Source organism: Rhinolophus sinicus, chromosome 1 (assembly GCF_057876585.1).
Source record: "Rhinolophus sinicus isolate RSI-liver-muscle chromosome 1, RSI-T2T, whole genome shotgun sequence".
In the NCBI taxonomy this organism is placed as follows: domain Eukaryota; kingdom Metazoa; phylum Chordata; class Mammalia; order Chiroptera; family Rhinolophidae; genus Rhinolophus; species Rhinolophus sinicus.
In genome coordinates, this window is record NC_142501.1 from 44,737,322 (window position 1) to 44,762,738 (window position 25,417).

The window sequence follows — 25,417 nt, forward strand, 5'->3', positions numbered from 1 at the left end:
TAGTAAATTTGTGATCAGAGATTTCTTCAGCTCACTAAAACCAAAAATGGTACTTTATTATTTTACTCCTAAGAACCAATTCATATAATCTAAAATGGAAATAAAATATATGTTCCCAAATTTAAAAAAAAAAAAAGGACCTTTTCTGCTGAAAACTTAGGGTTTACAAAAAGTTATCTTTTGCTAGAAACCCAGTTTCATTGGGCTCACAAGCCTTCTGTACAACTAGAAACATCACAATGGATTTTTCAGACTTGCTTTGAAGACTAAGAAACATAATGTTACTCACCAACTCATCATTTCAACATATATCAGTCCTTATAAGGTAGAGGAACTTTAATCCAGCATTTTGTCCAGCTGTTGTAAGAGAGACTGTGAGAGAATTTGAGTAATACAAACAGGCAACACACAAAATTGAAGTACTATAATTGTATTTCTTTTCAAATGAAACAACGATTTGCATATATTCAAATAATTTTTAATTGTTCTAAGTAACTGTTGTAGATAACTTTTACTACTGTTGTTTTGGTTTTTATTGAAATAAATTTTTTCAGTACTCAAATGAAATGGTCAGCTCCTGGAAAAGGGGCACAGATACCCATAAGGTGGTTTTCTGTAACAAATGAGAGAAGAAGTAAATTAGTAAAAGTAAATCAATATAAAGAAACTTAGCTATTGTTGAAGTTATTGAATCATGATGCTATAAAGATAATTAAATGTTATCAGTTGTTAAGGTATAACTTTTAAATATTTACATGTAATGCATATTATATATATAATTTATGTAATATATAACATATATTGGAGTAAGTTACAGTTATTAAGTGATTCACAGACTCTAACAATATTAGTCTATACAGCCCTCCAATTAACTTATTTTATTCAAAAGAGATCCTACAGAACTGTATTAAGTTCTTCTGGAATTTTTTTCTCTTATTTAAGATCAACCACATACATGCATGAAACCAAAATTTGTGAAACTAATTTCCCAACAGAGGTGTTATTGTTTTATTTCTTGACTTAATCAATCACTTTTCATTTATCTGGAACTTAGAAAAGAGAAACAGTACAGAGGGACAAGGAAGGGCAGCTCAGGTTTCCTGTCACTTTGTTACTAACTGTAAGATGACTCTATGACACTGTTTTTTCTTCTCTTACATCTGGATGATAATATTGGCCACACATTCCTATGCCCAGGAGTATGGTGAGAATCAAACAGACTCATGTTGCTGAAAGTCCTTTGTAAGTTATAAAACTTCAAGTAAAGAATTACTATTATGATTAAGATATCAAACAACTTATTTAACTAAACTCCCCAGATTGAAAATTAAAGAGGGGTAAATTTAGAATAGACTATTATTCAAATGACTTTGTTATCAATTAGTTCTTAATTTTAAAGAAAGAAATGAAAATTCAGTATCTTAAGCTCTGTGTCTCTGTTCTGTATAAGTATTAAAGACCATTATATTATGCTATATGATAAGGTTTTAGAAATGCAATGAGGGCTTCAGAGGCTCTGAAATCTATAGATGCATCCTTCTATTATAGGCCTTTGGTGTCTATTCCACATGCTATTAAGTTCTTCAGGGTTGAGGATTGTGTCTTATATCTATAAGCATATTTTTATTGCAAATACACACTTCCAATCTTAGTATGAGCTCAATAAATGTTTAATTTCCAAATGGAAAAGAGTAGAAGGAAAGAGCTGTGAAATGGCAGAAGATTCAAGGTGAAGACTCAGTTCTGTAATTATTAAAGTACACGGCCTTGGTAAGTAACTTCACCTAACTGGATGTTCAGTTTTCTCATCTGCTAAATGAGAAGGAACTGAAGCACAGTCTTTCCAGAACCTTTCCACTTCTAATTTTCCATGCACTTTATTCTCATTTATTTTAGCCACCCATCTTATCCTTTCTTTATATTACATTTGCCGAGGAACACACCAGCCTTTGCATGATATCATTTGTGACATTTAATCCAACAACGTTTCTAGCCCTGACATGGGCATGCATTTATCTAGAAATATAATGCTGTGCTAATTGTTCTTCCTTGAGTTCAAGAAATATGCAAGTTGTTATTTCAGAAATGTGATCTGTGTTTTTGGCAAGGAAGTAACGTTCAGGGAAAATTCAATTATTAGCACTTAAGATTTAATAAGGAAAATTTGTCTTTCAAATCAATAGTGCGTAACTCTTACCCCATTGGAACTATACTGTATTCTGTTGCTTGGGATGGTTTGTCCATTCAGAAAAACAACATTTGGCTTTGAGGTGAAACCAAGGACCTGAATAGTGTCATATGCCAGAGTCGCAATTCCACGGTAACCATTTTTAACCACAGTTGCTTTTAGAACTTTCTGTTGTTAAGGAGGAGAGAAAAGAATTTTAAACAAATGAAGACAATACATAGAGGTTTACGGCACAATGTGATTTGGAGAATGGCCAATACTTTGAAACACTTCTAATTTTTTAAAATCCCTTAGAATACATTTTTCTTCATAAAAATGAACAATTATGTCACAACAAATATTGAATGTTTAAACTTACATTACTGAATTGGTACTCAACATAGAAGTACTCTTCCCTTTCAATGGAATCTGCAAAATAAGTATTAGTATTAGAAAACAAAGGTCAATTTTACCTTTTAATATTTTTTAAATTTAAATTCTGATCAATAAAACTCCAAATCCACAAGGTCTTGGCTAAGCCTTATACTTGGAATCCTTTAAATTTTCTAGCAATTATTGGGCAAAACATAGTTGAATTATCACTGGCTTCAGACTTACATGTTTCATGATGCTCTTTGAAAAATTAAAAAAGTTAACCTGATTTTTAAGTAGGCCTCATCATACCATGCCTCCCACTTTTTCCCTCACTTTTCATCCTTCCTTTATATGGAAAACTAGAGAGAAAAGAGTTTTGTTTTAGACATGTTTTCCACACTTTAGTTTGGTAAGGAGGGATATAGCATAACAACTTTAGAGACAACCTCCTCCCACATATCTCTCTGTTGTCCATATATATGCAAACTCAAAATCACAGACAGACATATCTACCTTTCTCCCCGGTCACCAATATTTTTTAATTTCACTCCCTGTCCTCTAAATTTTAAAAATAATCTCTTTTAAGTGTTAGAGATTTAATCAGTGCATCCTGAGGTAATTCACTGAAAAAAAGAAAAAGGACCCAAAAGAATGCTGATTATCATGAAAATACAGGCATTCGCAGCCTCTGTACCATCTTCTTAATTTCTACCACAGAAGCAACCAGCCATATTGTCTATATATAAGATTAGGAGTGTATCTTCCTATTTATCTTTTTCTACCTTTTTATCTTCCTCATGAAAATGATTCTCCTTCTTCCCTGTCTTTCTTGCTTATGAAAGAGGGGCAATAAAAGAATGATGGATGTAAAGTCAACTAATATGGGGATAGAAGAGATGTTCTTATCAGTAACCCCATAGGCATTATAATCTCTGTGGGTTAGTGCCCATCTCCTTGAAAACCCATTTCTGATTTTTAAAATGTGGCTATTTTGAATATATTTATCATATACAGTAAGCACTTATCTTCTTAACAATATAATCATTTCTATTGTTCCCGGGAAAGCCTTTCTATAGTTTGCTGATCTATGAGATTAGAATGAAGAAAATGGGAACGAGAAATAAATGAATAAGTAAAACCATTGATATTGTGCCTTAGCCAGCTAAGTCTTGATGCTCTTTTCTCAGTTCAAGCTGTACCTCTTCCTCTACTATACATCATCCTTCAAATGATGGTCCATGTCTCCTCACCACAGAATCTCAGCAGTTCTTCCTTCCATTAGCCTAGCAGCTATGCCACCAAAGCCAAGTTCTTACAAATTTCCACTGAAAGTTTGATTCCTTAAGACTGGAAACTCCACCCTTTCCAAAGTGAAAATAAATTAATGAGACAAATTTTACTTTAGCTTACTAATAAGATAAATGCTCTCCCCTCTCAGGTAACCATAGTGTAATTTGTTAGCACCTTCCTGGAGATAATGGTGTCACCTGTGTTGTCTATCCCAGAGAAGTAGCCAGAGATCTCAGTAAAATTTCAGGTTCTTGGACAGTAATGTTGGGAAAAGCAGAATCTTGCCATGGTGTCCATTATATCTTACTTTATTAGTATAAGTATCCAATTTTTAATTTTATGTAAAGTCATATTAAAATCCAGAATATTTCAACTGTTGTACGTGTTGATCTACTTACCAATAGAATCACCATCATCCCAGAAAAGGGAGCCAGATGCTTCTCCCTGTTCATCTAGAGCAATTATGAGGCTAAAAGGATTCTGACGGCTAAAAAAAAAAAAAAAAAAAAGTAAAAATTATATTTTCAGAGTTTCAAGGACTTAACTCCAAACATCTCATGAAACTGCCGAGAAAAATGTTGAGTCTTTTCTTAAGCATTTTTACCCAACTTCCACTAAATTTATCCTTGAATATCTCTAGTGATTGGAAACTTAAAACATCCTTAAGCAACCTCTTTCTGCTCTGAACAGCTCAATCTGAGGGAGTTGAGAGAGTCGGGGTAGGGAGTGATTGCAATAGCTCGGACTTCTTAAATGCGTTCCACTTGGAAAAAGTAAAGGTTTTTATAACTAATAGGGTAATAAAATAATTATTACACCATGATAATTGAAGGTGCACCCCCTCAGTTTCTTTGGCTTATCTACAACGAAGAAAAAGTTATAATAAAATTGCCAAAGTCATTGGAACTGGGAACCTGGAAGCTGATTTTAAAGTATGATCAATGGGATTCCAGGGAATGAAGCTTATATAGTAATGTGGAGAGTCTGCTCTGCTGGGAGTTGTCTTAACATCTCAGGAGCAAGGATGACTCCTACGACAGGATCCGTATGACCTATTTATGTGATTCCACAATGGAAACAAAACTCAAGGATTTGATCCTAACCACTTGGCAACAGAAAATTGCATAATGAGAAAAGAACTGCACAGTATAAGTGATAAAACAGTCTTACTTTTGCAGAAATTGAGCTATAGTGAGAATTCCTTAAGAAAAATATTTTGTTTTTATATAAAATACACTTATTTCATTAAATATTTTCTATTGAAATGAAACGTTAGGCATGGGATCCTCTCTTCTTTCTTGGCAATGAACAATAATATATTAACTTGAAATAAAATGAATCTAAATTTTCAAGTCAGTATTTGGAAACTATAAATCTAGTATATAGTTCAAGGTATACCCAGGGAGTTCTCAGTATTTCAAACATGTCAAGCCAAAACTTCTCTCTAATAATGGTGCATAGTTTTAGCTGATTTTATTTTCAATTATGCAGATTAGAGATTTGTATTTGCTATTATGAATCTTTGATATACAACAGAAATATAAAATAATTATTAGTGCTTAAAAATCTGTTTGCTAGAAAAATCTTTCATTACATATCTATGGAGAAAAAAAAAAAGGCTAATTAAATATAACCTAAATGGATAAAAACACAAGGATCCTGACCTAGCCTTCATATAAAACCTCGGGGAGAATGCATGAATTAGAAATCACTGGCTGTCTTAAAAATGATAAAGTGAAAATATTTAGGGCAAGATAGCTTGGAACTGGATCAAATGTTCAAGCATATCATCTAGTAATCTTTCTCTTTCCTTTTTTTCTTCTCTTTCTTCTCCTTTTTCTCTCTCATCTACACACATGACCACACTGACTCACACAAACATATACAAACACACACATATATACTAGTAATTAATTGCACTGCTGATTGAGCCACTCTCTTGTCACTGGCCACCTACTCACAAACACCCCCTCCTCAGATACTCCCCAAGCAGGAAGTTTGACCTCAACAGGAAGGTCAAATCCCTAACTTAGTATGAAGTCTCCTGACAGGATGTGCCTGTTACCTCAGCTCTGTTGTTCTGGCTGGAAACTGTGTTGGCAGAATATATCCTCCACGAATGAAAAGAGGAATTACATCCAGAGGAGCAGGAACCTCAACAAACCTCTTCTTCCATGAAACTGATACACGATCCCCCTAGCACAGAACAAGCCAGTGTTAACCATTCCAATGACATAGCTCATTTCAGGAGACACAGGAAGTTAAAATCCAAACTTCTGTTTAAATTCAACAAAGTACTCATGGAATTCACTAATAGGAAGGGTGATTTAAATGTCTACATCTGTGTTTAAAAAAAGAAAAAAAACTACATAAACTCCAATATGTAAAACACATGAACTTATTTCAGAAGTTCAACTTTATACCCATATTTACTTACTAAAAACTTAAACAAGAATACAAATTAACATGACATTGGGCTCCATAGAATTAAATTTTGATGTAGTAACACTTGTGTGTGAGCGTTTTTATTACTCTCTTCTTAAAAGTTCAATTTTATTAAGAAATGAAATTTAATGCAAATATTTAAGGAAATTTATGAAGTATGTCTGCAAAATATAGTATGAAACACATTGGTTTAATTGTTTTAAGGTATTATAATAATCTGATCACAAGATGGAGAATTCTTAATACCACTTAATCAGTCACCTAATTGATAATTTGAAAATAGATCACATATCCTTTCTTCCAATTTGGGATTAGTCCTATGTTTATCATTAAAATTTATTCCCATAAAAATTTCTTGAAGACTGGGTGAGATTAGCCAACGTTCAGTAAAACATTCTAAAAGAATGGGAGAACTGAAGTCAGTTAAAATAGCTGTTCTACAGTAGAGATGTCACATTGCTTCCCCTCATGTTCTATCACTCTACTCCATCATGGAGACCATAGTTACCACTGTCTAGGAGCCTAGGTAGAAAAAATGAGTTAGATCAATATTGTATTTTTGGGAAATTTGAACTATAAAACAGGGAAAGAAACTGACACTTATCTCAGAAGCACAAAGGATGTATCAAAATATAAGTGCATTAGAATCTGAGGCCCTTTAGAAGCCAGTTGTTAATAAAACAAAAAGATCCCATGGAATTCTGAGTCCTGGTAATGATACAACACTGGACTGAAATCTCACAGACTTTTGTGATAGAATCCTGAATTTCTCTAGGAAATCCAATGCTACGTGTATTACAGTTGCTGCTCTTAGATTTCAATACAATTTCTTTTGTCAGTTTACGTATAGCCCCCATAATAAAGCCCATAGTTGAGCTAGCTTGAATGGGTTCTGTTTATTTAAGATAAAGTATCTAATTCATGGATTATAATATCTATTTCACACTACTATAAAGAACCATCACTATGGAGAGTCATATGCTTTTAAACATTTAAATGTTTGCATAAAAGAAATGCCTACTCTTCTTCTAAAAAAATTCATTCCATCTCTCACCTTAAATATTTGGCCTAATTCTATCATTTTGAGAAGAGTAAACAGTTGTAACCAAAGGGCTTCAGAAAGACTTAAGTCATCAGAATTATACAGCCCAAGACTCTAGAAGTCATATAAAAATAGTGAAAAAGAGACCATATATTAATAAACCTCTGAGTTCACGGTTGTATATTATTTTTTTCTATAAAATGTCCAAAATACATACTGTATAAAAGTCAAACCAGGATGCTTCAGGGAAATACACATCCACAGCTCTTGCTCCCTTTGGAAAAAGAAAACGTTTTACTTTTCAAAACATTTTGTTGAATTAAAATTTTCCAGTAAAAATACATTCAGCTCTCTGGATATTGAATTCTATCTTATTTAGCATTAAAACGAAGTGCCAGTCAACTCATACATGATTATTTATGCAGGAGAGCTAGAGAATCTCCATGAAACACACATGATCTATCAGAAAATATGTTTCATGTGTAGATTATAGAATTTTAATGTACACTGTTGATAATGTTTTCTAAAGAACCTAATTGGTTTTGCTATATTTCGAAATATTTAGTTTCAGTACAATGTAGATATATTCTATTACTAACCGTGCAATTACTTAGTGTCATTTTAGCTTAATGGTAATTGTGAAAGAATTATTAAAAAATGTACAATATGAAACTCATATATATATAATATATATGTTTACATATATACATATACATATATACCTATGTTATGTGTGTTTGTGTGTGTGTGTGTGTTTAGATACAAGTTGTGGTATAGTCAAGAACAATCCAGAAATATAGAAAATAGTTGCTCTGAAAAATCCCATAAAGGCCCAATTTTAGGTCTCCTGTAGCTGTGACAAGTTCATCAAAGCTAGAGAAAATCAACACAAGAAACAGGCAGCCTTGAAAGTATTTTTTCTATCACCGGGAATTCTAATATTTAGTCCTGAAAGTTTGCACAGATTTGTTGTCAAAGCATCCTCATCCTCATGACATCTATCCTGCCTATTCTCCTGCATAAGTGGCTTTCACCCCCAGTTCTCTCAGATTACATTCATGTTATCCCTTCCCCTTGGGACCAAAGTACTATCTGGAGGAGAAAGACAAATGGATCTGAACCAGAAATTTGGGTTTATTTGGAAAAGGCTAATGAAGCAACTGATGTTCTCAGAATAGGTTTCTTGCTATTATATTGGCACAGGTGAACAAAGGAGTTTGTCTCTCTTCTTTTTAATATGGCATATATTTGGGAGTCAATATCTTCTGCAAATTATCTTGAGAACAAATTCAGAATCTTGAATAGCAGAAGGATTTATTTCAGTTTTGCTGAGATTTACTTAACATGAAGTACACTTTCTACAATGCAAAATAAACATATAAATACATTCTTTTCACATAAAAGAATGAAAATGATGTAAGAAAAATAGGAGACTATAGCAAGCCTGGACTGGTTGTAAGTATCAAATGGCAGCAATATAAACTGCTGTGAATAATTATATTGTGCTGATATAAAATTCCAGTGCTTACCTCTTCAAGAACTGGAGCAATCATTAAAGCTGGTCCCCAAAGGAATGCTCTGTCAATTTCCAGAGCCTGAGGATCTGAAGGAAATCTAGAGTTTTAGGGTGAGAAACCATTAATTTAATCAAATTAATGTCCTTGGATAAGCAACTGACATCTTAACCACCTCAGGTTCATGGTGACAACACCAAGAAAACCAAAAAGATAAAAACAGGGTTTAGAATACAAGCAGTGCTTTAGGAATAAAATCTAATAGTCAAGTGAAGCAATTGGAATCAGTTGTTTTCCCTGACCAAAAGATAAATGAGCATTAAAGCTTAGGTCAAAATAGTGCCAAGTAATCAAATTGTCCAAGTTTTTGTTGTTCCCTTTTGCATCCTAAACAGCCTTTAAGGTTCAGTATCAATCCTACCTCTTCATAAAGCTGTCCCTGTTTCATTTAACAATGACCTTGCCTTTCATGGAATTTTTCTACCACTTTTTAAAGCATTTTATAGCCTATGCCATACAGACAAGAAATAAACATATAATGTTCTATATTTTATCCTATTTTTTTCAAATCTGTTAGTTGCAATCTTCCCAGTTCTCTGTGGACGGGACCGTGTGTCATCTTTTTTCTATATTTCACACTACTGAGACAGCAAGACACAGCTTTTTCTTTTAATGATTGAAAATATTTTCTTAACTAAATTCTTCAAATCTCTAAATTATTTCTAATCGTAGCCAGTGGGGAAAAAAACTAATTTGCCTATTTCTTTTTCTCCTAAATATTTCCCTTACTAGGAAAATCCAGGCTTCTAGAATCTATGTGGTAGAAAATCTAATACTAGAACAACATTAAGTGTGATTTACTCGTGCATCAATCCTCGGACCACTGTATTCCCATTGACATGAGACTGGTAGAAGAGGGTGTATAAGTAAGGCAGTAATAAGTATCTAGTCTTTAACGCAGAACGGGAAATTTCAGCAAACTCTTCTCCAAATGCTCCAGGGTCTTGTTCCTAGGAAAGAGAAACATTTCAATAGACTTATTACCCGAAGAGGGAAATTTTAAGTGTTATTTATTTTTTTTCTCTTTGTGGGGGATGATTAGAGAGAAGCAGACATTTTAAAGATATTATTTCTCTTTGCTTGAAAGCCTTTCACAGTTGTAGGTTATTGCAGAGTTGTTTCTCAATTAAGTAGTTTCAATAAAGTTTACAAATTATAGTGTGTAATATTATATATATATTATATATATATATCATATATATATATATATATATATATATATATATATATGATATATATATATAGTATCCCCAGCTAACAGAAAAGTTTCAAATCATTTCTAATGAAAGATCATCACAATACCCTCTCCTTAAGAGAGAGCAAGTTTGCAGCCATTGGCTGAGGAATGATTTTGCCTTCAGACTGAAGAGAGATGCTTATATCACATTATACTATAATATCTGCCTGCCATTAAAACAAAAACTTGAAATTTGGTAGATTATGAGTTACTAAGGAAAGATTACTACACATATCACAGGTTTGTCTGTAGCTACCTTGTGTTACAAAGGCAAAATTAAAAATGATGCTCTTTTAGAAGTTTAGCAAAGCTATTGCTCCAACATTTATTTCTTATTATTCTCTCACAGTTCTTGATAAAATCAGTAACATAACTTAAAAAAAAAAACACACCAATCACATATTTCAACAGCTACATTGAAAAACAGTTTGACTTTTTAAATTCATATTTTTATGAGCATATATAGATATTTTTTCTAACCCCAGTTCCTAAATACAGGTTAATACTGGATGTAGCAGTTATCATGTTACATTAACTTTCACTCACCTTATTTCCAATTGCATTATGATTTCTGGAAAAGGGATAAAACGCCCCAAGTTGCATCCAACGGAGGCAAAGTTCATAAGTTGTCTCTTCGTTAAAACCACATATATCAGCTCCAACCTGGGGAAAGATTTTCATGACTTCAAAATATAGCATTTATTAATTTAGCCATAAAATCCACAGTGAAATATTTTAGGTTATGCGAGTATTTTTAATGACAAACGTGTTTAAGGCCACAAAGATATTGTTTTCATGATGTGGAATCTGAAAGTGTAAAAATCCTCCTTGAGAAGAACATTTGGAATAAAATAGTGACAGGTCCCTCTTGTCCAACCTTGATTAAAGGAAAACTGCGGGCTACATTGTTGTATAAGAAAGAAGACTCCAAAAAAAAAAAAAAGGAGTCTTTTTGGGTAACCCAGCATGCCTACAAATGCTTCCCCCCCCCCCAAGTACAGCATTGTCAATTTCCTGTCTCAATATGAGAGTTAAAGACATAGAACATGTCGCTAATCCAAAACCTTAACGGCTAACCACTCAGACTGAGAAAAAAAAGGCCCCAGGAATATTGCACGTGACTGTACTCTCCTTTTTATCATATAAAGGTACAGATACTTTGTTTCCTGACATCTGATGAAAGCCTTTCTCAGTCTTCAAATTATTTATTCCAGAGCCCCTCTTGTTCTCTCAGAAAAGCAATCTTTAACCCCAAAACTCAATTAATGTCGAAGTTTGTAGGCTAAAAAGTGATGACAAAGTAAAGCGTGGAGTCATAAAACATGTCACTTGTCATTAAAATGTTAGTCTCCCAAAGCACAGAGGTTGTCATCTATACTCTACTAAAACTTTAAGATCTTTGGTGGAGAAAGACCATGGCTGTCATGCTCCCTTCCTCTCTAAGGCTGCTTATATTATACGTTTTGCCTGTCAGTTTCTGGTCCAGACAAAAATTGAAGCTATATTTCATTTTCAATATTTATTTAGCCAATTCCTCTTTGAAAGTACCTAATTCATCACTTGAACAACAAATGCAATTCTCACTAAATTTGAAAGTGTCCAACAATGTTATTTGCAGCTTTCCAAAATAAAATAAGTATTACTCTGTATTTTTTCTTATGAAAAGTCATTGGCATATGGGGAATCTGCTACAATAAAACTTCTCAAATTGTTAACATAGCAGCAAATTTTTTAATAGCTAAACTGTTTACCACTAGGGCTCAGATGAGGAAATATTTCTGTTGTGTGTTTGGAGTATTTTGTTGGTTTATTAGTAATTTCACTTCCTCCCTCAATAGAAGATGGAGACACATCTGGGTAAACTTCCTATACCTCCTTCCAAGATGTTTATCTCTCCTTTTTTCATCCATTATCTATAAAGCTCATAATAATAGGTTGTATAAGAGTTGTGGATGGGGAAAGGGGATACATGTGAATGACAGAGGAAATAAACTTCTCCAATTTTACCATGACTTAGTGTCTCAGTGACATAAAACAAACAACAAAAAAATTAAGAATTATGTGATTCTCTTGAGATCTGCCTAGATGGAGGGCAATTTTACAGTGGCTAAGTGCAGTGTATTATACATAATGTCCTGAAAACAACTTGAGTGTATTTTATCTTCATAAAAGTAAGTTTGGCTCCCGCAAATAATATTGATTGACAGATAGGCGTTAATTTAATTAATTGCTTAATTTTAAAACTTACATATGGAATTCCAAAGAGATTAAATTCTAGCATGCCAATGATTGACATGTGCATATCTTTCCAACGTGAGAAGTTATCACCTAGCCAATGGCCAGTGTATTTCCCACTCCCAACAAATGTGGAACGACTCAAAACAAATGCTCGCTTTCCTGTAGCATTCTGACAAGCACTGGAAAAAACATAAGAAAACCATCTTCAGTGTTATTCTAAAAGGATCCTTCCCCCCAAAAAAAACACATGATCTTAACGTGTATGGACAAGTCCCAATTTCATGTAATTTAACTATTTTATCAAAGGTATAAATCTCTGTGAACATGAAATGGAGGGAATGAGGAGAATAAAAAGAGAAATTACCATAGGTAAACTATTTTATACATTTCATGAAACAGTGAAAAGACAATGATAGACATCCAAACCAAATTTTCTTACACTAAACTTTTCTTCTGAGTTATAGTATTGTGCAAGTAGTATAGGTTTGACAACCATGGCTGTATATTAGAACTATCTGAGAGCTTTACGAAAAAATAAAACCAATGCCAAGGCACCATCCTTGATTAATTAAATCAGACTATTTAGGATTGGGTCCTGGGCCTCAACATTTTTTAAGATTCTGTGTTATTTTAATATGGTGGCTTTCATACGAATGTTGAAAATGCGAGTAATTTTTGTTTGATAATCGATTATATTTCCTTAGTGAAACCTTACATGTACATGAAAAAGAATATTTGTGCCGATTTTTAGTAGCATTATTATAAGTTTTTGCTTTAGTTGTTCTTTTGTTTGAATTTAACTTGAATGCTCAACCTTATTCTTTTCCTTAACATTCTAAATTTAGTCTCCACTTTATTTCAATTTCACTCCTATTTTTGACAACCATTCATATTCTTCTGTATTTCATTTTTGCCTTTTATATCAAATCATGTTGTAACTTCACTGAAATTCTGACAGTTGTTTCAATCCATAAATCTACACTATTATACACAATAAAATCAATTTATTTACAAAGTTGATATACTTCTTTTCATACTGGAAAACTTTGCTAAAATCTAGTGAAATATAAAGGAGGCAGGGACTTGTTTCTGTTTTGTTTATTGATTATCCCCAGTGTTTAGAACAATGCCTGCCACATACTAGGTGCTCAAAAAATATTTTTTGAAAGAGTGAGGGAAGAAAAAGTAATTTAATATTTTCTTGGATGTTGAAATAGATGACAATCATACCATCTTGATATACAAACTTCTTATAGTATTAATTTATATTTAGGTATGTAAAGAAAAATATCATTTAGCTTTAGCCAATAGATATGGCATTCCTTAATTAATTGTCAGGAAGAGAATATATAAATTTGAACAATGATAATCATTAAGAATGGAGACTCATCTCATGAACAACTTCATGCTTTTAATCCTATTTTACAAGAGGGTATACAGTTTTGAAGGATGAGTATTGTTAGTTGCATTCTGTAGGGGATGGAAAGATTCAAGATAAGTTACCTAGGCAAAGTCACATAGTTATTCCTTGTTAGAGTCAACAGAAAAAATCAAGGATTTTTCAGTCACTTTGAGAATAAGGACTGTGCCAGGCCCTCCCAATATTTCTTTCAATATATTGGGGTTAGAGTTAAAATTATAGCTAAGGGAAAAACTGCAAGGTATTTGGGAGCTATGTTTAGCTGTTTTTAAATCAAACCTATAAATAAAAAATGAACTGAAATAAGCTTTGCCATCAAAAAGATCTAGTTTAAACTATCTAGCTCTTCCCTACAAAATACATATAACTTTGAGCATGTTACTTAATAAAATGAGGCTAACAATGCTTAACTTCATAAGGTTGTTGTAATGTTGAAATGAAACATATATATATATACGAAAGCACCTCTCCCAACCAAGGTAGCACATAACATGTGCTTGGTAAAGACTCATTTTCGTCCTGTGCTTTATAAACTGTGCCTAGCAGTTAGAGCCCCAGATCTGCTTCAGCCTAGTTATACAGCTGGAATCTCAGTTTTAACTATTATTTACCTAGAGCTCCAAGACTAATCATTTAGTTTCTCAAGAGTAAAATAATGAGGGGGGAACAAAGTTAAATTGTTAGATTAAATTGATTGACAGATGCTTTAATAATAAATTCAGTAAAACACTATGCTTTCTCTAGATGCAGCTTGCTAATGCTTCCACTTAAAACTATTTTTATGCCTTCCGGAAAGTAACTTTCTTTGTTTGAATTTCATTAAGTTCAGAATTTGGAAGGCATGTTCATTTTATCCCTGAGATAAGAAAAGTGTTCAGAAGTATAATTTTGAACACTGAAGAGGAAACATGTCTAAATTACTTCTAGTTCTCTTTTTCCTCCATCTCCTTCTTGTCTACTACATTCTTTGATGAGTTAAACACAATTAGCAATTTCTTGGGTAACCTAGGTTTGAGTGGTACATTCTAAAATCTGAAGAACTGATTCCTTGCCTTTTCAATAGAAATCTGAAATGGCTTATTAAAATAAGACAAACAAACTTCAAATAATTATAAGCCATTTAAACTTCTCTCTGTTTTACATTGGTGACATATTATTCTATTTTTGAATTAGCCACATTAAAAAATGTATTCAGAATGTTGTCTACCTTACCAGAGGGTAAGGGGGGTGGCGGGTGGGAGATGAGGGTAAGGGGGATCAAATATATGGTGATGGAAGGAGAACTGACTCTGGGTGGTGAACACACAATGGGATTTATAGATGATGTAATACAGAATTGTACACCTGAAATCTATTTAATTTTACTAACAATTGTCACCCCAATAAATTTAAAAAATAAATTAAAAATAAAAGAATGCTGTCTACCAAGTTTACTATATGTGTATTAATTTTGTTTTCAGTCAAATCAAGACCTAAAAAATTTTCAGTAGTAGGTAAGAGAGAGACTGGCTAAATGACCCCTATATTGTTCTTCAGCTTTGTAATTTTCTATCATGTTCACCAAATTTCATAAAGTTCCCTGAATTCATAGCTCTAGGAAAATGGCTATATTCCAAAGTATAAACATGGACTATATTTGTATATGACCAAAATAATCAGTTCTATTTTGATCCTCATACCTTAAAAACCCATATTTCTGAGAGTTCATTTTATAAATCAAACAAGCGAACTCTGAGTCATATATATTTTGTCTATATTTATGACAAATTGTTAAAGTGCTCTAATGAACTTGACTTGGAATGAACACCTGTTTTAGACAGACGAGGATGACGCATTAAATGGAAACACAGTGCTCTACACCTGAAGCCATAAACCTAATTCCACTAATATAGGCTACAAAAGTCTCCCGATAGACATACATAGGAAAAGACAGAAATGGTGTAACACAGAGGACAGCTTGAATCAGGTGGTCACTGAGAGGATGCTTCAAGACCTGGGGGGATTGTTAATTACGGGAGCGAAGAGGAGTGTCTGCTAAGCTTTCAGTGTATTGCACTTAGTGGCAGCACAAATCCTGACTTATGCCTCTCATGGTGAGCACTTTACCCATTCATATATAACCAGGCTTAAAACGGCTCTATTCAGAGGTGATAAAGTAAGACACAGGCAGTATTAGTGCACATACCCCCTAAAAACTGTATAATTTATTAACAATTACTTCCTACATTATAAAATTGTCCCAAAATTGTCTCTAATATTTATCTGAAATCAATGTTTTAGCTTTAGCTATTTTAGATAAGTTTTTATGCCCCTAATAAGGCCATTCTCTTCTGCTTTTGTGCTATTGCAACATCAAAAAGAACATTTAATAAAACAATAAATCAGCAAGATAAAGCTTAGAAGAGGAAGATTATTTTCTAGTCCTTGAAAAAATTTAAGAAAATAATAACATGTAACATCTGCTTAAAATAAATTTTCTCCTATTTTTTAAAGGATATTTTAATAAAAATTTGTGGATATTAAAACAAAACATTTCAAGAAGATTTACAAACCACTCACTAGAAAGTAGGTTTTGCTTGTGACCAGCCAAACAGAGAATGTGTATCGTAATGATATCCCAGATAAGTCTTGGAATTGGGACATAATGTTTTCTCAGCCAAAAGTCCACCTGTGATATCTAAAAATGAAATAAGATAAAAATATGCATTCTTAACATAATTTAAATATCTTTATTGTATTTCATTTGTCTGTTTACATATTGGTCACCCTTACTAGCGTATGAGCTTCTTGAGACATTGAATATTTTTTAATTGGTGACAACAGTAGTACAATAACATGACAAAAATTTTTTAATTGTATCTTGAATGTATGAGACATAGTTGGCTATTAGTATCAAGACTAAGTTGGATTTGTCTCAAATATAAAATTAGTTTAACACCAAAAAATCAATATAATTTATGCATTAATATATTTAAAAAGAAGCATATGATCATCTCAACAGACGTTTTAAAAATGTTTAATAAAATTCAACTTCATGTATGACAAAATCTCTCAATGAAATAGTAATAAAATAAAATTTTCTTAATCCTGTTAAGATTATCTACAAAAATACCTATAGCGAAATTCATACATGATAATCAAATATTAAAAACATTTTATTGAGATTGCAAAAGAATTGGCTGCTATTACCAATTCTGTTTAATCCTGTACTGGAGTCTTATCCAGGGCAATAAGGCAAGGAAAAATAAATCAAAGATGGAAGGATTGGAATGGAAGAACCAATGCTATGCATAATCCATACATAATATAAATGTCTACATAAGAACGAAAATCATAAAGAATCAACAGATAAATTATGAGAATTAATCTTGCAGTTTAGCACATTTTCTGGATTTAAAAAATCAATAAACAAATACAACCAATTACAGTTTATAAGTCAGCAACAAATACAAGGTGAAATGATTAAAAGAGGCATTTAAAATAGAATCAAAACTATAGAGAAACCTAGAAATTAGGTTAACCAAATAAGTCTAAAATTTCATGAAAACATAAAACTTTATGAAAAGTAATTTTAAAAGACAAATGGGGGTTGGGGAGAGTACCATACTCTCATCCCATGGGAAATCCTGTATTATAAAGATGCCAATTCTTTCCAAATTGATTTATAGATTTAATGTCTAATAGCCAAAACACTCTTGAAGAAGGTCAAGGTAAAAAGATCTATTTCCCACATTACTTCAAGGCTTATTATAAATCAGAAGAAATTAAGACATGTCAAATTGGTGACGAGAAAGAAAAACCAATGGAACAGAAAACAGTCTAGAAGCAACAACTATAGTATATATGAATGTCTATCATAAGAAAAAGTTAAGTACTGCAGATCAGTGAGGGTAGGAGGGAATGGCCTTTTCATTAGTTCTGGGGAAAGTCTTTCTTCATATTAAAAAAAAAAAAAAATGAAGTTAGACTGTTGTCTCATACTGCTCAAAATCAACCACTAGTAGAGTATAAAGTATAAAAATATTTTATCTTTAGACCTCAACATATCTTTATGACCTCAGGTTCAAAAGTATTTCTTAAGTTACAAATTGATAAAGAAAAGGATTGATAAATTTGACAATAGTTTAGCTAAGAACTTGTGTTCAACAAAAAAATACTTAAAAAGGAGTAAAAAGATAAGGCAGGAATTACTAGAGATATGTGTAACACAACTGAAAAATAAGTATGATAAAGCTAATGGCTCAGTAGAAAAACGAGGAAAACCATTGAACAGGTCCATAAAACCTGAAAAGCCAATGAAGAGGAAAAATGATTAATTTCATTTATAAGCATAGGTATGCAGATTAAATACATAATGAATTGACATTTCACTCTCACCAGATTAACAAAAATTAAGATGACGAACAATTTGTTCTATTTCGTTGTGAAGCTCTGGCCCATTCAGTACAACGCCATCTTGCATTTGCTTTCCTTTTTCCCCCTAATTCATTTTCCTTTTTCCTGTCTTGGGACTGCTCCCCTTCCTTCTCCTCCCCTCCTCCCCATGACTTCCAAAAAAACCCCCACCTTTAACAGAAAGTTTTGCCTCAGGCTCTGTTTTCTAGGCCCTTGGATACATAGAATAGATAGTACATACGTGTCTAGCATTTTGTATTTTGCATAACAGAAAACAAAAGATCCTTCATCAAGAGTATAAAGAATTCTCACATAGAGCACAACTAGGAAATTATCTCCTATTTCTACAAAAAACTGAAGAGGAAATAAATTTGAAGTATAGAAAGTTTAGGTTAAATATAGAAAGTTTAGGTTAAATATAGTATAGAAAGTATAGAAAGTTTAGGTTAAATATAAGGGGGAAAAAGGTAAACCAAAAAATGACTTTCTTCCTAAAGATTTTTAAAAATAGAAAAGACATCACAACTATATAAGAAAACTTGAGCATTTTCATAGGTAAGTAGAGGAGATACGAAGTACCACTAACATGCTCTACCTGCTGTAAGAGTCCTGGCCTCTTCATATACACAGAAGCAAATAAGTGTTATCTTTTGATGGCAGAAACTCAGGGTTTCTGGAAAGGAGAGATCAGGACAGGAAGGGATTCTTCTCCCAAATTAACTCAGTGTTGAAACAAATAGTAGGGTCAAAGTTGAGTTTTTTGAGAGAGGGTACTGGAGATTAACTCTTGTTTTCTAAAAGGTGTTCGCAGGAAGTATTAACCGATCCTCTTCAGTTTTTCCATTTTCTTTTTTTAAAAAAAGCTTTATTGAGGTATAACTGATACAGACAAAACTGCACATATTTATAATATATACAATTTGATGAGTTTGGACATATGAATATGCCCATGAAATCATCACCACGATCAAACATATTTATATTTATTACCTCCAAAAATTTCCTCATGTTCTCTCTCTTTCCCTCTCTCTCTCTCTCTCTCTGTCTCTCTCTCTCTCTCAGTGATAAGAACACATAACATGAGATTTACCCTCTTAAAAATATTTTAAGTGCACAATACAGTATTGTAGGCACTATACTGCACAGCAGAATTCTAGAATTTATTCATCTTGTACGAGTGATAACAGAGGTGAACGAGATGTAAATAATCAAGCATACGGTGTTTCCCCGAAAATAAGACCTAGCCGGACCATCAGCTCTAATGCATCTTTTGGAGCAAAAATTAATATAAGACCCAGTCTTATATTTATTTTATTATATTGTATTGTATTGTATTGTATTGTATTGTATTGTATTGTATTGTATTATATTATATTATATTATACCGAGTCTTATATTATATTACATAAGACCTGGCCGTATATTAAAATGATATCAGGTCTTATATTAATTTTTGCTCCAAAAGATGCATTAGAGCTGATGGTCCGGCTAGGTCTTATTTTCAGGGAAACATGGTAGTACCTAGTACTCTATAGGTACCCCCAAAATATATATATTTTTGTCATAGCATATGAACTGACAAAAAAATATTCATCTCTGAAGTTTATTTGGATTACATAGGGAAGCAAGATTAGTAAAGAAAAATTTGCTGCATAAATTCTAAAATTTAAAAAGTAGGAGCATATCTCAGAAAGGTTATTAAAAGATATACTCACTAAGGATAGATTTTTTAAAGTGCTTGTAAGAAGGTTTTCATTTCTTTTAATGTACCACCTTTATAATTTTACTTACGTTTGGAGATAAGTTTGCCTTAGAAAATTATTTTTCCCCATGCCTTGGACTGTATGGAATATAAACTCAATAAGTTACTGTAATACAAAAAAGTCTGAAAAGAAATTGCCTTTTGTTCTGCTTTATAATGTGCATTATTTGAGTAACATGACAATGACTTTAAGAGGTTTTCAAACTGACAAAGATTAATAGAAACGAGCGAGATTGACATAGTTGTATGTGCGTGTCTGCCTGCTTGCACTGAATCCTGTCAAACAAAGTCCAAAGATGAAAGCTCAGTTTCTAGAGCCAGCTTCAAACCTAAATTTTCTCTGCTACATGACAGTCCTGCTCAGCTTGCACCTCTAGACAGAAATTTACTGATGTGTGCATTTTCACTGTAAGCAGCATAGCATGGTGTTAAAAGAACCCAGAGCTGGAATCAGATCAACATGGGCTCAAATCCTGGTACTGCCATTTATTGTAACCCTGTGACTTCGAGTACGGCACTTCACTATTCTGAGCCTCAGTTTCTTCATCTGGAAGATGGGAATAGTAATTTATTTATAAGCTTTATAAAAAACCTTTTCCTTATTTCATTGCTCTAAGGACATTGCTTTACAATATGGTGTGACACATGGAAACGTCTGATTTTTAAATTACTAGTAATTCTTATTTATGTTGTGAGAATTAAATGAAAAAGTTCATATAAATAATAGGTCTTTTATATTATTCTTAGTATTTTGATTACTATATTATGAATAATAAACATTAATATTTATAATAAATATTACTAATAATTGTCATTACTTCATATGAAAGAAAAGCATTTCCTATTTTACATATTTTCTCTGTACAATTTAGTCCTTTTAAGTCTAGTCTGAACCTTCCTAGTGGGACTCTTATGTTCATGTGTTTAGCCTAAAATTTTGAAACCTAATCTCCAGGCATTTGGTGCAACTTGAGGTGAAGCTGCTGCACACATCTAGCTAAAGGACAATAGAATCAGCCTTGGAATGACAGAGATCTATAATATCAAGTAAAGTGTAGTATGAAGGAGTCATTGATCAAGTTATTGTGTTTCATTCTAGCAATTCTTTTCCCTATTGTTTTAAGATGTTTCAAGATGTCTCTTTTATTTCAACAGATGTTTATGAAGGCTTTCTAAAAAGCTGTAGTTGTAGGAGTGGCCGGGTACCTCCATTGGTTAGAGTGTGGTGCTAATAATACCACAGTTGCTGGTTCGATCCCCGTATGGGCCACTATGAGCCGTACCCTCAGGGGAAAAAAAAAAGCTGTTAGTTCTTAGCAGACAAATTTATTTCTACTCATAAGTTTTCCCTCCAGGAGTTTATTTCCTTTCTTTCTAAGGAAAGTATGTGGAGAGATAAGAGAAAGAGGTGTTTGCATATTAGAAGGTACTAATTTTAAAAGCACTAGGAAAGCAGAGCTTTGCTGCTCTGCTTTTGGTCCACACTCTAACAGTACCCTAGAGAAGAGGAAGGACATTTGTAAGGACATAGGTATGGAGCACATCAGGAGGGGCTATCTGGATCTGTGGAATCCAAGGTTCCCAAGCTCTGCAAAGATTTCCCATGTGCAATGTAAGGAAACAACAGAAGGACCAGACTTCAGGCAGACACTGGGCTTGGACAGTTGGGCTTGCATCTCAGCAGAAGCCAAAGACTAAAGGGTCTTCCTTAAGTAGTTTTTCTCTAAAACCATTAGCCTCTTTCATGACACTGAAAGTAGGGATATGTGTGATTTAGTAAATGACTGAGAAAAATTTTTTTCCACTTGGAAGATTGAGATGAGGGCTGAGAAACATATTTGATTTGTTTGAAAGGAAATAAAACAATGCAATACTTCCTGTACAGCCATGATTTACATTAAGATGGAATATTATGAAATCCAGAGAGTTTGATGAGTAAGAAGAATATCAGGCCTAATAGAAAAAAATTGAGGAGGGGATTTTTGAAAATAATCAAGTCCAAGAAATGTAATTATTTTGTTGAGAAGGTTTGTGCACAATTTGGTACCAAAGTAAGGAAAATGTCAACTGAACCTAAATATTAGCAAAAGAAGAATAGAAAGTAATAAAAATTACAGTGAAGAGGTGGTAGGTAGAATAATGGTCCCTCCAAATTTTCCATGTACTAATCCTTGGAACCTGTGAATATGTTACCTACACGTGAAAAGGGACTTGGCAGATCTGATTAATATTAAGGACCTTGATATAAGAAGATTAGCCAAGAGTATCCAGGAGGGTCTGATCTAATGACATGGTCCTTAAAAGGAGAGAACCTCTGCCAACTGTGTTCAGAAAGATGTGAAGGGGAAACAAGAGCTTAGAGACAGATGCAACATTGCTGGCTTTGAAGATGGAGGAAAGGGGCCAGGAGCCAAGGAAAGTGGGGAAACATCTGGAAGCTGGAAAGAAGAAGTAAAGGGATTCTCCCTAGGAGCTTCCAGAAAGGAACGCAGCTCTGCCAACACCTTGATTTTAAAACCAGTGAGCCCCATGTCAGATTTCTAGCCTGCAGAACTGCAAGATGATAAATTTGTGGTAACTTGTTATGGTAGCAATAGAAAACTCATCCGCATAGCAGGAGTTCTAAGTATCCCTACTAATAGGATGGTACCAATTATAAGGCAATTGAGAGGTAACATGTATGGTTGCCATGACTCTGAGTTGGGAAGCACTCATCTCAAGTGAAAAGAAATATTATACCTTTGCATTCAGTACAACTGCTTTTACAATAGTTTGCAAAACATATAAGGATGTACTACTCCCTGTGGTGCTTAATCCTATTGCATTTTATTTTACTGTTTCTTAGTATATGTCCAGTCTCCCCAACTGCTGTACTTTTTTGAAGTTAAGATTCAGCTACTCTTCATAATAACTCCCTAACTCTATCATTGCATTAAACACCTGGAATAAGTGAATTAGATGTGGATTTGATTACACTGACTAAATCATATTATCTGTGATCTTAATCACACTAATAGTATCCTACTAAAATGCAAGGTCCTAAAATATATAGATCTTTCTTATTGTACATTCTCAATAGTTCTCCAAAGTAGTCCCTACAAGGTGGGAAAGGAGAAACTGATAAAAGGCCATGGTAAAAGGGTGTGTTATATGGTGAAAGCCATGTTGTATTGAGCGTTCATGCAGCACTGAGGCAAACGTTGCTACACCTGGTCAAACATCTGTCTTTCACGAGCCCCACGCTGACCCTTGCATTGGAGGGGTTAGCTAAGAGGAACGTTTGGCTGTAGATGATATGCCTCCAACAGTGGTACTGCTGGAAAAGCACACACTATGAAGATGTTTCTGGTATTTGAACAAATATTCCAAAATCCCCCATCTGCCTATCTCCTTTGTACATAAATTCAAAGATTCTCAAGGTCTAATCATACCTCTCAAAACATATACGGAATGTATCAATCACATGAGCGTGACTTAAAACGTTTACTCAGAGACAGCTCTTTGTACAGCGGCTTTGATGGGCTTCCCCTGTATGGATCCTCTCTGGGAGTTGCCCTACCCTTATTTTGCTGTAGTTTCTTGGCTTTTTCTCCTGGAATCATTAATTTTAGATTTTATGGCTTTTAAAATGCCGTTGACAGCAAGGATGGAAGTAGTATAATACACAAAGAAATCTAAGTCTAATTCAGATTCTGCTGCCTTGAAATCTTTGCCTCTCTTCTAGATCATCAAAATTGAGATTTTAATATCATTTCAAAGCTGTCTGTATGATATACTGAAGATACACAAGATCATAAATACTAAAAGGAGTTGGTCTCCCTGGAAAGGGGAGTGGGGGTGGGGGGGAGGGGGAGAATCATGTCCATTTATGCACTTTTCTTTCTACCATAAACTTTTCTCTCAATCTGTTATTATTTTGAAAACAACGTGTTTCTAAAGAGATGTAGAGCCTCTTTACATTTAATTTCTAAATCTATGCATTTGAGAATAAGTTTAATGAAACTTTAAATGTTTTTTCAATATGTAACGTACAATTGAATCACCTTACCTTGGCCATTAGTTATGGTTTAAATTTAACTACATACATAGCTCAGCTCAAGTTAAGCCATTTGCAGTACATGTAAAACAGTAACACAGGAATTTAGACATTGCGTAATAATTTTCTTACTCCCGGTAGATGAAGCCAGCAGCCTCATCATATTGTTTCATTACTGAGAGAACATTTTGAGCACTAACTATATCATAATAGAGCCAACCTGTTTGGCCACAAAGAAGAAAACGGAACAAATGTAGATAATTACCCGCTGGAAGGCAGTGGATAATTATGGGACTCCTGTACTTTAACCAGAATATAACTCCTAATTATCTCAAAAGCCTAACTTTATACATTCAGAAATGGTTACCATTCAAAGAGATTACGCAAAATGGTAAAACCTTAGATCACTGAATTGTAAGAGATAAAAAGAAATTTAATATTGGTTAAAAATAGCACAGGGAATAAGAATACTCCTCTGATGCCACATCAGACTTTAGTCTGTAGGCTCAGTATCTTCGTAACACTTACCCTGACTACAAGCAGATTTCTTCAATTTTTTTTTACAATAATCTATTTTAGAAAGAATGTGTCTGAGAGGTTAACCAATATTAGTTTTCCTTTCATGTCCCAAGTTGGTATTAACAGTCTCTTTCTTCTCTGATTCATACTTTCCTTTTTTTTTTTTTTTCTTTTTTTTTTAAGTTCCACACAGTGATAGACTTGTTCTTCAAAAGAATTTAAACCAGGAATAAAGCAGCTAAACCTTAGGCCATCATTCATGAAATAATCCCAGTCAGGGTAAAAATGAGGTCTATATTAGCTAATTCTGGCATCACACCTTAGAGCAACAATGATGGAAAATTGTACCAATAATCCCGTAAATTTATTACGTATTTGTAGTATTTGGCAGAACATTTGGAGTTAAATTTAAATCCTCCCATATTGTTTGCAATAGATACAATAGTAGCTATTTCTTGTACATCTATTGCATGTCACTCACTAGCTCTATACAGAACGTTTTAAATCCTTAACTTGCAAATTTTGAATTCATATCTCCATTTTAGAGTCAAAACAAGGTTCACAGGCCTAGAAAAGGATTGAGTTAGGATTTGGAGCCAGTGGGACATTCCTTGTGTCATTGCCTGTCCTCCCGCGAGTTGCCTGCTTGGGCCAGTGTTTCAACACCACCATGCAGGACAGGACCTGGGCATCTTGTTGCTGAAATTACTGTGTGATTCCAGTGACTCCCTAACCTTTTACTTCTCTTTATCCCTTATTCTTTGCTTCAAGACTGCAAACCACAATTGAATTCTCAATGCTGCCTGGGAATTGCACTATGCTTCTGTCATAAATTTACTTGGCCACTCTGTGATATGACTGTAGCATACTTTCTCCATTCTCTTCAAACTTACTACTCCCCAAATTCAATCCTATTC

The 25,417-nt window shown here is 33.5% G+C and overlaps 1 protein-coding gene across 1 annotated transcript in view; it reads right to left on the reverse strand.

Moving 5' to 3' along the window:
• Window positions 1-414: 414 nt before the first annotated feature.
• Window positions 415-25,417, reverse strand: part of LOC141570120 (sucrase-isomaltase, intestinal-like) — an 81,178-nt gene continuing 56,175 nt past the window's right edge. Inside the window, exons 13-23 of the mRNA XM_074325837.2 lie at window positions 16,348-16,465; window positions 12,379-12,547; window positions 10,677-10,793; window positions 9,695-9,843; window positions 8,849-8,933; window positions 7,537-7,593; window positions 5,898-6,028; window positions 4,231-4,319; window positions 2,547-2,596; window positions 2,198-2,356; window positions 415-613 (exon numbers count right to left, since the gene is read on the reverse strand). Coding sequence (XP_074181938.1) covers window positions 551-613; window positions 2,198-2,356; window positions 2,547-2,596; window positions 4,231-4,319; window positions 5,898-6,028; window positions 7,537-7,593; window positions 8,849-8,933; window positions 9,695-9,843; window positions 10,677-10,793; window positions 12,379-12,547; window positions 16,348-16,465 — 1,187 coding nt within the window. The 3' untranslated portion in view covers window positions 415-550. The remainder of the gene's footprint in view (window positions 614-2,197; window positions 2,357-2,546; window positions 2,597-4,230; window positions 4,320-5,897; window positions 6,029-7,536; window positions 7,594-8,848; window positions 8,934-9,694; window positions 9,844-10,676; window positions 10,794-12,378; window positions 12,548-16,347; window positions 16,466-25,417) is intronic.